Here is a 12,774-nt window from a genome sequence, read left to right as displayed (position 1 = left end):
TTTGTTTTAATATAGAATACATAAAAAATAAAAAACCATAAAATACTTTGGCAACTGTCATTTAAATTAGAAAAACAGAATCCAAAAAAGTAGTTAAATTGAACACTTTTTTTTTATGTGATTTGCACACGTAGACATGCTACTGAAATGCCAAGTTATATGTGATATAAAAGTAATCACTGTAGTCTTTTTATGTATATTATTTTCAAAGATATGCAGTTCATCAGTGGTAGAACTGTCATGATCTGTGGTCTTGAATACCATTAAACTGGCTTAGGTGGAAGCGGCTTTCAGTGTGTCTGACCATTGCACGCAGTGCAACAAAACCAGATACAGCCTGCAGAAACAATACAGATAAAATGAGAAACATTTAACAAAGGGCAGATTATAACTTGTTTTGAGAGCTTTCCAAGATCATTGTTTATACCTCTGTTAAAATGAACAATGCTAGAACTATATGAACTCCTCTTTCCAACGGCTGAATGAGTATAGCTTCATTGAAGAGCTGGAACAGAATCAAAGGGAACTGCAGAAGGAGGCTGAGGAGCCAAAAGCCAGCCAGTTCAGGGACCTATAATGATGCATTATCTATAATATCTAAAAAGACTGACTTCATTAACATACATGCATTTTAAGTATGAGCATTCGGACAAACTACAAAAGTCTTTACCTTTTCTTGCAGATTACCTGCATAGCCCAGGTAGAGCCTGATCGCCTCGATGAGGGTCATTAAAATTAGAACGGTAATTAGGATGACTTTGTAGTAATCAGGGAGTGCAGGATACTGAGAGAGAGAGAGAGAGAGAGAGAGAGAGAGAGAGAGAGAAATGCACCACCCTACTGGAAAAAAAACTCAATAGAAACAGTCATAGAATTTGTAATGGTTATAATGGGAATTGTGTTGGTTTTAATGGAAACTGTAATGGTCCCTGTGGGTCTCTACCAGTAATATGTTGCCTTCTATTGGTTGCATGTTATACCTAGTGGATACCATTAAGGACCAATAATGGCAATGCTTAGCTGATGGTTTGTAATGGTATTTGTAGTGGAAGCCATTAGAATTTCTGTGATGGTTTCTATTGTTTTTTCAGTAGGGCAGTCATGCTGATCACTAAACTCCACAAAAAAAATGGTGACAGCATTAATGACTTACTTTGAGTTGCAGCATTACGACTTCACTAATCCACCACAGAGGAAAGAAGCACATGTTGAAGAAGAGAGCCATCTGAAGAGGCAGGCTGGACACAACATCTGTATCTGCGGATGAACAGGGATGGAGCTGCAGTCAGTGCATAAACACTAAGACTCCGGCAGGGAATATACCCGGTTAAAATACAGCTGGCAAATGATCTAAAAATGCTTTCGCAACTTATCATGTCCCAATAAACGGTAGCTAATAAACCAGTCCAAGCTTGCCGGTTAGAGACGCAGTAGTGGGCTGGATAAGTGGTGGAAGTGAATGAAGAGCTAGCATTGTTAGTTAGACAGCTAGCTAAAGCTAACGTTAGATGTACCGCCTGATGGTATTTGATTAGAGGCATGCAAACTCACTGTGATTGAGAAATGTGATATGATCCTCGGGCGAAAGTTGTGATTGGCTTTGATTCACGAAAACAGTCCGTGAAAAATCTCCCAAACGCCTTCTTATGGGTTCTGGGAGATCCATAGTGAAAAGCTAAAGGTGTCACTACCAAACACAGCCGCTAACAACAGTGGTGAGGGCGGGGTGCGTTCAAGAGTCCTAAAGTCGTGTTTAAGAGCAGCTATTCCCACATTCTGCATCACCTTTTCAGTGTAAAAACATAGAATAAATCCACTGGCCCCCTCATGATCGAAGGACAGATTCATTTTATGAACATAATAAAATTGTTCAAAACCTTTTAGAGCTTTATTTATTTATTTATTTATTTATTAAAATAAATAAATAAATAGATAAATCTCGGAACAATCCACCTACTCAACCCAAATCAGTTAACCCGTGTTAAAATGTACATTTTATATAACTTTTGAGTAACTTTTTTTAAAAAAAATATATTTTTATTTATTTTTATCCTGGTCAGGGTTGTAGTGGATCCTGGAAACACTGGGTGTGAGATGATGGGAGGCAAGTCCATCCCAAGACTTGACATTAATACAGGTGTTCCCGAATTTTTTGGGCAAACAAGCCCAAATAGTCATTGACTATTAAAATTGTTTAATTCCAGATTTATAATTTAGGACTAGTGTAACTTTTAAACTTTTTATGTTAATAACTGTTCGTATCACTTGCACTAACTTAGTAGCCAAGTAGGAACTGTTGTGTTGTTATAGGAAAAAAAATCCACACCAGTGTGGTGTGAAACGGCCTGATATGGGAGGGTCTGGTTTATACTTGAGACATGACTTTGTGTCTTTGTGTCTTTGTGTCTTTGTGTGTGTGTGTGTGTGTGTGTGTGTGTACAGAAGCAGCTGCAACTGGTATTGTTCACACACATCCGGCTATCTTATGTGCATCTGGAGGATTAAATACAACACTCTAGATGGCACGTCAAAGCCAAAACATCCCCTGCCCATCAAACTGTAAAAGCTTTAGTGATTTCATCCACAGCAATATTAAACTAACTGAAGAGTTCTGTCTCTCTTTAAAACATTCCATGATGAGCTGCATCTCAAATGAAACAGACCTTTTGGCAGGTTGGGGAAATTTATTTTAAAGAAATTAAAAAAAAAACAACCTTTTTTTTTTTTTCTTTCTGAATTTCTATGCTTGGTGCACATGTCAGGACTGTAAGAATAAAATACCACATGCGCTTTAAATTTAAAGTGGTTTGTCTGAATGTGAATCCCAGTAACATTTAAAAATATTAGTAAACAAAATCCATCCATCCATTTTCCATACTGCTTATCCTACTGTACACAGGGTCATGGGGTGCCTGGAGCCTATCCCAGGGAACTCAGGCACAAGGCAGTGGACACCCTGGACGGGGTGCCAACCCATCACAGGGCACAATCACATACACACTCATACACCCATTCACATTGGACAATTTGGACAAAAGATGAGAATTTGTAAAATAAATGAATAAAACTGAAAGAGGAGACTGTGGGTTTCTCTGGTGACTCCATTAGAAAATCAAGTGACCCCATATGTGGTTTTTGACTCCTATTTTGGGAACCCCTACAGAAGTAGTTTTATTGCTCTTGTTACACCACGGACCCCACTTTGCTTTAGAGCTTCATTGAGGTTTTGAAATTTCTGGCAACCTATGTACCTCAAATGTGGATTGATAGAGATGAATGACACTTAGCAAAACCTAAAATCCGCAAGTTAACATCAGTGATAACGTATATTACTCTAATAGATGAAACAATGTTTATTATATAGATTTGTCAAGTCAGCCACTCACAGAAATAATCTTTTCATATTATAAAGCAACTTTATTGTATGCCGCCAGTGGTGGTTCATTCACATTAAGGGATTCGTAGCACCAAGAATTTCATTAAGTTAATGCAATAATAAACAGTTTCACAGCTTGAAGAGGCATATTTGTGGGAGAAAACACGTTTGAAGCACATACTTCTATAAAATGTTGTGTGTAACGCCAGCGCCACAATGATTTTTTTTTTAAATAAACATAATGCAGCAATACTTTGCTAAATCCATGTAGTACAGTAAAACATGCAATAAGGTATTGAACACCATGCAGAAGTTAAATAATAGACTCTATGGATGTTGAGGTTCCAGTGTATAATATCTGAAACAGGCTTTATACTGTAGAAGCTTTTCCGCCAGTCGACTTTGTCTCACTCTTGTATGCAATTCAACACTCAGATCTGTGTACCTGCACAAGAAAACATACAGATGATGCAGCTGATTTGATCACAGTTTTCATTTCATTTTCAACAATATTGGTGCCTGCCATATTGTCAGCTATGCTGATCCACCATAACACCTGCCTAATATTATGTACGTTCCCCTGTTTTTGTGCCACCAAAACAGCTCTGACCCATTGAGGCATGGACTCCACACGGCCTCTGAAGGTGTGCTTTGGAATCTGGCATAAAATGTTAGCAGTAGATCCTTTAAGTCCTGTAAGTTGTGAGGTGAGGCCTCCATGGATCTGATTGTTTGTCCAGCACATCCCACAGATGCAGTCAGGTCAACACCTTGAACTCTTTGGCACGTTCCTCAAAGCATTCCTGAACAATTTTTGCAGTGTGACAGGGCGCATTATCCCACTGAAAGAGGCCACTGCCATTAGGGAATACTGTTGCCATAAAGGGATGTACTTGGTCTGCAACAATGTCAAAGTAACATCCAAATGAATGCCAGGACCCAAGGTTTCCCAGCATAACATTGCCCAGAGCATCACACTGCCTCCCCTGTCTTGCCTTCTTCCCATATTGCATCCATAGTGCATTCCATCACACCTGACATCCACATGATGTAAAAGAAAATGTGATTTATCAAACCAGGCCACCTTTTTCCATGGCTCCATGGTCCAGTTCTGATGCTCATGTGCCCAATGTAGGTGCTTTCAGCGGTGAAAGCTGACAGGGGTCAGTATGGTCACCTGATCTGTAGCTATGCAGCCCCATACTCAGCAAGCTTTGATGCACTGTGTGTTCTGTCACCTTTCTATCATGGCATTAACTTTTTAAGAAATTTGTGCTACAATAGCTCTTCTGTGAGATTGGGCCTGACGGGCTCGCCTTCACTCCCCATGCACATCAATGAGCCTTGGGCGCCCATGATCCTTTTGCCAGTTCACCGGTTGTCCTTCCTTGGGCCACTTTTGTTAGGTACTAACCACTGCATATCAGGAACACCCCACACGACCTGCCATTTTTGGAGATTCTCTGGCCCAGTCGTCTAGCCATCACAATTTGGCCCTTGTCAAAGTTTCTTAGATCCTTACGCTTGTCTATTTTTCCCGCTTCCAACACATCAACTTTGAGAACTGACTATTCACTTGCTGCCTAATATATCCCACCCCTTGACAGGTGTCATTGTAACAAGATAATCAATGTTATTCACTTCACTTCTCAGTGGTTTTAATGTTATGGCTGATTAGTATAAGTATAAAATACATTATTTGTGGATGATGTGGTGTAGCTCCATTTATGCATGGAATCCATATGTGATGTATGAACAAAGAACAAAATGATAAATTACACCCTACCTGTGAGATATTTTCCACAATATCAGGGTGTTTATGGCCATCAATATTGCTAAAGTAAGAAAAAATCTCTCCATATTGCCATTGTTTAATATATTTGGATAAAAGCTTCCTGAAAGCAAAAATGTGCAGATTTCAATCATTTGCAGTTACTTAGATTACCAAAAACAGGTATCATGTTTCTCTAGATGTTTGAATTGTTATAAGATCTAAAAAAAAAAAGTGTCCTTACCTCCAGACACCAAGTAAAAGAACTGAGTCATTAGAGCACCCAGAAAACATCCTCCTCCATAGGAGAGAGTAAGGAATTGTAGGGAGATCCCTCTGAGGTTGCTGGGAGTCAGACAGAAAGAGATAAGGGAGCCTGAGTAGAAGAATAATAAATATAAGACTGAAGTGGTTCAGTGAAAATGGATTTAAAACAGTTTTGCACATAAGAATGAATGCTTACATGCTGGTGTGACAAAGGCCTCCGCCACACCCAGTAAGATGTACTGAGGTGCAAGATGAATGCAGGGCATTGAGGACACTTGAAGCACTGTTCCTGAGAGGGTCTGATCCATCTGAGGATAGTGCTTTCTGTGAATTTCAGAAATACCTGCAATTAGTGCAGACAGAGCCGCACACGCATGACCGATTACTGGAAGAGAAGATGGCACACTGGTTAACTTTACATTATTAAGATTTTGCTGGTTATCTTGAAACGGTCACACTGAAGATGCTTACTTATGAGTTTGACTGGGGAGGGAGGTGTTTTCTTTAAATACTGGTAACAGGTGCTGACAAATTCCAGTAGCGGTGCTAAAATTAGCAGCGGCAAAATACTGATTACATTCATAGCTGCTATTGGCAGCATGATACCATTAAGGTTGAGGTTTGAATGCATCGTCTGGAGAAAGTATCCTGATGGAATCTGTAAATGAACAAAGACATAGGGGAAAAAATGATTGATCCATGAATGAATGATCCAATTCTATTTGATAGAAGCCTTCATTGAGAATACTATTAACTTTAATAGCCAAAAATGTTGGTCTACACTAGAATTATCTGGTCATCAACAATCATCACTTCACAATATGTTTGGCTATGCTTTCAAGACTTGCCTATTATATTTCATATAACACAGATAACACAATTGAATTCATATAAGACAGATGATTCTTCCATGCATACTTGCCTGGGTTATACAAGCCCGGTAGAGTAATTGCAGACCAAAAAGTGGAAAAAGCTTAACCAGAATCTTAACATTTTCTACTTTGGTCTCACTGTAGCATCCTCCGTTGTTCTCTTTGGCACGATCAAGCCAGTCACTCACATCTCCACTCAAATGACGATAACGGAGACAGCACATTTGTAAAGCGTTTAGAAACACACCCACTGTGGTCAGCAACGAACTACCTGTACATCACCCAAAACAGGAAACATTCCGGAAGTAATGTTTAGTAACATTCATTCATCATTCATTCATTATCAAGAGCAAAGACAAAAGATAGATTATTGTGATGTTTGCACAATATATAATCTTAATCCATGTGTTTGCTAAAGCCATCATTTCTATATTCCTTTGCATTTAGTGGGGTCTTGATTACAGTATAGGTTTTGTGTTTCCAGGTGTGTTTTTCAATGCTACCTTTCTTGGGGTGTAGGATAAGATTGCTGCATGCCATATGTATTCCAATGAGACCCAAGAGAACGGAAGTGAAGGGAATGAGAAAGCCCAGGTTTTTGCCAACAGATTGCTGAATATAGGCAATCCCCAAAAAGATGACTGTAGAATTCAGATTGACTAACCAGTAGATCCTGTTGGGATAATGTCAAGTGTGTTACTTCATCTTTCAAAAAACAAATAAAGACTCAGATTTCACAATGAACTAATGCAGTGGCTGATACAACTCCATACTGGCTTTTCTGTTCGCTCATAGAAAGTAATTAATTTCTTACCAGTTGAAAAAGGATAGTATCTTCTTTTGATTATAACCTTGAAGGTTATTGACTCCCAATGGACAAAGGATAGCACGTATCCCCCCAATACCAAAAGCAGCAGCCAGCAGCCCTGTGTAGAAGAGAATATGTTGTATCTGCGGCTCAAGGTGATGTATAATATTGTGTGTGTCCATGTAGAAATCGTCAAATGGAAATGCAACTACAGGGAGCAGTGCTGTGCCTATGAAAGGAAAAGGGCAGAAAGGCATAAAATCAATAACCGATGCATCCTATGCATTTAATCCTATAAGCTCTGAAGGAGTCAAACATAATTATTAAGCATATATAGATTCATTCGCAAATGTTGATTTTTTTTCTTAGGTTTCTTTGTTGACATGGATTTGAATTATGTGTGGATCTGTTTATGATAGACATGCAAAATAGTGCATTTGTGTAGAATTGTAGCCTCTTTATATCAAAGAAGGATTTACTAGGTTCACTCAGGAAGGATTTATGATCCACACTGCTCACATTATCATTAATAATTTTGGTTTTTAAGACAAACAATAATATTAAATGAATCTCAATTCACAGGCAGATAGGCTATAAAGTCATGAAGACCATTAAAGATAGCCTTTACTTGTCAGTCATGTAAAACAACAGTATCAAGAATCGCCAATAGATAAAAGTTTTTCAGACAAGACAGTATAATTTGTTTAAAATTAAACTTGAAGTTAAGACACGATCATTTATTTACAATGAACCTTGAAAATGAAAAAAATCTCTAAATGACAGTTATCTATGATGTTTATATTTACTATTATACTCTCTATTAAATCTTTATATTCATTCTCTTTACAGTAATTCTCCAAAGTGTCCTTATATAACCTTTGACCATGTAAAGATCTTCATATAGATAAAACACACATTAAACATTAAACACATTAAGAACCGAGAGTTCTTTTAAAATGAATCGAAATCAGTTGAACATTTGTTAACTCTTAGAACACCAACTCACCAAAGAAATGAAGTAGAGCACAAAGGTAGAAAACTTTTTTCCTTCCCAAACACGTCTCTGCAAACCATCCAGCGAGAACAGGTGTGAGTATACTGGCTCCCACAAAACACAGGTTTACTGTGGCTGCTTGGTAATTGTCATATCCCAATTTGATGGTGCAAAAGAGGATCATATTACACACAATCCCAAGAAAAGTGAACCTCTCAAATAACTCCACAAAAAGAACACAGATAATCGCCTTCACTTTCTTCCGAGGCTTTCGGGGCTTACGTGGGGTAACCTTCCCACTCAGGTGGCAAGTGGTAGAGATCTTCTTTAGCAGACGATCATCATGAAGGCCGGCAACATTCAAGGCTACCATGGTGCTTCAGGAACTATTCCTTTGGAAGTGTTGTTCAGGGACTGGTATATTCCCTCTATCCATGCTGGAAAACAGGAGGAGCAATTCACACTCATTGGTGAAGTCTTACGTGTAGCAGCTCATGGTTGTGATGAAAAAAGCAAAGTCATCTGCACGTGCAAGGGTTCATGCTGAGCTTTCACTACGAGTTCTGAGTAATGTTTATTCACCTATTCTCCTCACTAGTGTATGAACTTCTCCTTGCTGGGTTCAGCTCATTAAGAAAGCAGACATGACGCCAATGTGAAGGCATGAGCTTTGATGGTGAAAATGCTGTCAGGAAAGTGTGACATATTTCTGTAATTACTTCTCAGAGGTTCTAGGTGATCTTTAGTTATTGTGCTAATGCTCCATCCGCACAAGAAGAGTATAGTGGGCTGAGATACTCAGTAGTGATGGTGTAGTTCAGGAGTTTTATCCAATGGAATATGTAAATCTCTGTCAACCCCACCAAACTTATTCTAGTAAGCGATTTTCTTTTAAAGCTGACCACTGTTTATGGTGTATATTTAATCAATTTTATGCAAAACATTTTTATTCTGCACAATTCTAACTTGGTTCAAAGCAAAAATATGACAATGATTAATTTCACAAGCATGCATCAGAGTGGTGCCTGCAGTGTGCCAAGTAAATTAAAGCTAAAAAAATCTTTAGTGACTAGAGAAGCCAACAGCATGTCACAGCTTAGTGAGAAAAAACATCCTCTATGTTAGAACTGTTGTGCTCAGTGCAGACAATTAGATAAGGGTCATGAAGTGTGAATTCATAGTTTGTTAACTTTTGGAATAAGACAGCTCTAAAATCAATATATTTTATTAACATGCACATATAACATTGCTCTCACCAAAGCATGAAGTATTTTTATCATGAGTTGACTGGATGGCAAACAGTGGGTCACACCATTACCGAAATATAAATAGACCTCAGAAGTTACTTGTGGTCATTTAATTTTTTATTTATTTATAACGGTTCGCAATTACTCACTTACGCCCCACCTTATATTAGCACATTCGCCTCACACCTCCAGGGTTGGGGGTTCGATTCCCATTGCGGCCCTGTATTTGCGGAGTTTGCCTGTTCTCCCTGTGCTGTGGGGGTTTCCTCCGGGTTCTCCAGTTTCCTCCCCCAGCCAAAGCCATGCATGGTAGGCTGGTAGGCTTTGGCATGTCCAAAGTGTCCGTAGTGTTTGAATGAGTGTGTGAATGTGATTGTGCCCTGCGATGGACTGGGACCCCAACCAGGGTATACCCTCCCCTGGGCCCAAGTTCCCTAGGATAGACTCCAGATTCCCCGCGATCCTTTAGGATAAGTGGTACAGAAAATGTATGGATGGATCCTCGCTGAAGATAATTTTATATAAATTATATCAAGAAGAAAATGTAAATAGTGTCTTACTAAAAAATGGGGAACCCAGTTTAAACCTTTATTTTTTGCCACTGTAAAACCATCTAAAAAGCTAAACATGATGTTATTGGGTGTACCTGTCAACCATCCCCAAACTGTAAGAATATACGCTTCCTCTGTATTTTTGTGCAGCACAATCACAGTTCAGTAATTCATTCTTTATTATCCTGCAGTCACAAACAGTCACACACATTCACACACTCACTCACACCTAGGCGTGGAGCAAATCCGGCAGGGAGCATGGATTGGGTAACCACAAGGGGGCACCTGTGGTTGGCCAAACAAATTTCAGTGGGGGAGTGCCCTGGAAAATTATATTATATTATACTAGACTTTGTAACTCAAAATTCCTGATCAAATTTCCTGGATAAACACCCCCTCAACTCGGAATTCCTATCAGAGAATTCAGGATGGTCTCCTCAAATCTGAGTTCCTTTGAGTTCAGAGTGAACTTGGTGTGTGGGTGTGAACATGGTTGTGCACAGCATCAGCAGTAAACTAACTAGCACTTCTTAAAATGGGTTATGCTGGATATACAATATTTGCTTTAGTTCAATCAACATACAGACAAATTAACTTGTGGAATCTGTAATACTGAATATACAGTTTGCTGTTTTGAGGAGAAAAATATAAATCACTCATCACAGTTAGCCGGCTAGAATGTTGCTATCAAAAGATGAGGTGTCGATGATGCCCCCCACCCCCACCCACACACACACACACACACACACACAGTTTGTAGCTCAAATGTACGAAGGCCAAAAATTATGTAATTCTGGCCAAATGATCACTTCTGTGGAAAGCTGAATGCAGGGTCATATTCGCCTTTATTGCACAGATACAGGTAGTCTTTGGACATTTTTAGACACCGTGTAAAATGAGTATCTTATGACCGCTCATGGATCTGTCCAAATATGAGGTTAATAAGCATCAAAGCCAATAAAAATCAAAACCTTTCAGATGGAATGCTGAGAATGCTGACAAACTAACCATAATCTCCAGTATTTCAGAAATACATGTTTGCTGAATGCTCATTATTGTTTAATTATTGCTCATTATTCTCAGTGTTCGTAGAGATCGAAAGGAATTGTCATTTCATTAAAGGAAAGCATCCTTTTAAAGTTGTTGTTGTTGTTGTTGTTGTTGTTGTTGTGCGTTTTGTGTTCTTGTCTCAAACTCGGTGTTCTGGATGGTTGCAGGCGGTGTGCTGGACTCAAATATTTCTGCCTGAGTTCACCAATTATGAGCAGAGAAAGGGCCACGCTGGTGTTGACTGGGTGTGAATGGATCTCAGAGCTAGCAGAGCTTTGCTGAAAAGAAACCAGTAAGACTGAAAGAATACCAGCGCTGTGTGGTGCATCAGTGAATGAGCCCATAGTTCAGTCACCATGGATCACATTCTGCACTTCACACTTCACTTTCACGATATTTCTACTGTCTTTATGCTACTGTCTGTGTTATTTTAGTAGTATTACATATAATGCAATACTACTAAAAGACCTCACACAAACATGCATGATAGCAAGAAAATGAATTACGAGATGCTTATTTATTATATTTGATTCAATATTTAAAGACTTTTTAAAAGCTCCTCACTGCCACAATAATTGCAATTCCTAAATTCTCCCCTTGGAGGTACTGTTTGAGTTGGCTTAAACAAGGTGTGAGACATGAACTGTGCCAGGATGAACATCACTCTGAAGTGGGCAAAACTCAAGAGCTTGTACAAGTACAAATATCCTTTAAAATGTATATTTTATTTTAATTAAATTCAATAATTTATTCTGTTTCATAATAGCATGACATTGTAATTAAATCAGACCTATAACATCTGATTAAAAAAAAATCAGTTGATTATAAGGATACCGCTTTTAAATGGGTTTTTGCCTTGGAAACACAAACATTTGTAGTGCATACTGTATGGTCCCTCGTACTGACCAGAAGTATTTCAATATATGTGATTTTACACTTTCCAAAAAGGGGGTGCAAGAAGCAGAGCAAGAGGGAGACACCTGGTAACCCACCAGGATGCATCTAATACTACATTCCACTGAACAGAACCGTTATACACCTCTATAATTCACTTGATATTATATCATCATATATAGTTAGATAGAAATGATATATAAAGGATATATAGGATATGCAGCCCTGCGATGGATTGGCACCCTGTCCAGGGTGTACCCTGCCTCGTGCCTGATGCTCCCTGGGATAGGCTCCAGGTTTCCCCGTGACCCTGAAAAGGATTAAGCGGTATAGAAGATGGATGGTTGGATGGATGGATGGATAGGATATGCAAACACAACCTCTGCAATCGGAAGTTTAATAATTAATTTAGAACAACAATGGTGTATTGGAATTAAAAACAAATTATATGCTTACATATCAATTTAGTGTATTATCTTCACATTCTGAAAGTATATATATTTGTTTGGCTATATTTCCTTTTAGTTTTATCATTAAATGCAACATGAAAGATGGAGAAAGTCAGAGCACATTACTACAGTCTTATTTAAACTACACTGGCTGCCAATTACATTTCACATTGACTACAAACTTCTGCATTTGAATGGTTTAACTCTGAATAGTTTAGCTGCAGTGTATCTTTCTGATCTCTTGATGCAGTATAAGCCCATCTTTAGTCCTTTGTTCAGCTGAGGAAGGTCTGCTGATAACCTGGCTTTACAATATATGATTTTGGCTTGACTAAGACACAGTTTTGTAGTTAGTGACAAACAAATCTTTTGAATTGTGCCTAAATTGTGTGTGAATTGCACAGGCTGAAATGGTAAACGGTGCCTGATCAATTCCACCAGACTGCCAGAGGTCAAAAAGAATTTCTGAAGTTTTAATCAGCTGTCATGTAGTGT

General features: G+C 38.6%; 2 protein-coding genes across 3 annotated transcripts; both read right to left on the bottom strand.

The window, feature by feature from the left end:
- Window positions 1–2: 2 nt before the first annotated feature.
- Window positions 3–1,811, bottom strand: tmem17 (transmembrane protein 17). 2 transcript variants are annotated; one of them, XM_053641476.1, is made up of 5 exons: window positions 1,552–1,811; window positions 1,154–1,257; window positions 671–784; window positions 428–571; window positions 3–337 (listed from the first exon to the last, which is right to left on the bottom strand). In XM_053641476.1, the coding sequence occupies exons 1-5, from the start codon at window positions 1,664–1,666 to the stop codon at window positions 239–241; spliced, it is 576 nt and encodes a 191-aa protein (XP_053497451.1). In that variant the 5' UTR covers window positions 1,667–1,811; the 3' UTR covers window positions 3–238. The 2 variants fall into 2 exon arrangements, with proteins under 2 accessions (XP_053497451.1, XP_053497452.1); XM_053641477.1 differs by lacking the exon at window positions 671–784 and having other exon boundaries at window positions 27–337.
- A 1,095-nt stretch (window positions 1,812–2,906) lies between these two features.
- Window positions 2,907–8,653, bottom strand: slc15a5 (solute carrier family 15 member 5). The gene is made up of 9 exons (XM_053641771.1): window positions 8,101–8,653; window positions 7,101–7,323; window positions 6,790–6,959; window positions 6,337–6,557; window positions 5,886–6,072; window positions 5,611–5,799; window positions 5,392–5,523; window positions 5,163–5,271; window positions 2,907–3,821 (listed from the first exon to the last, which is right to left on the bottom strand). Exons 1-9 carry the CDS (start codon window positions 8,459–8,461, stop codon window positions 3,704–3,706), a joined length of 1,710 nt encoding a protein of 569 aa, XP_053497746.1. The 5' UTR covers window positions 8,462–8,653; the 3' UTR covers window positions 2,907–3,703.
- Between the last annotated feature and the right edge of the window lie 4,121 nt (window positions 8,654–12,774).

The sequence above is a fragment of the Ictalurus furcatus genome, chromosome 14 (genome assembly GCF_023375685.1).
Source record: "Ictalurus furcatus strain D&B chromosome 14, Billie_1.0, whole genome shotgun sequence".
In the NCBI taxonomy this organism is placed as follows: Eukaryota; Metazoa; Chordata; class Actinopteri; order Siluriformes; family Ictaluridae; genus Ictalurus; species Ictalurus furcatus.
The sequence above is the reverse complement of the archived record's forward strand: the minus strand, read 5'-3'. Positions and strand labels throughout refer to the sequence as shown.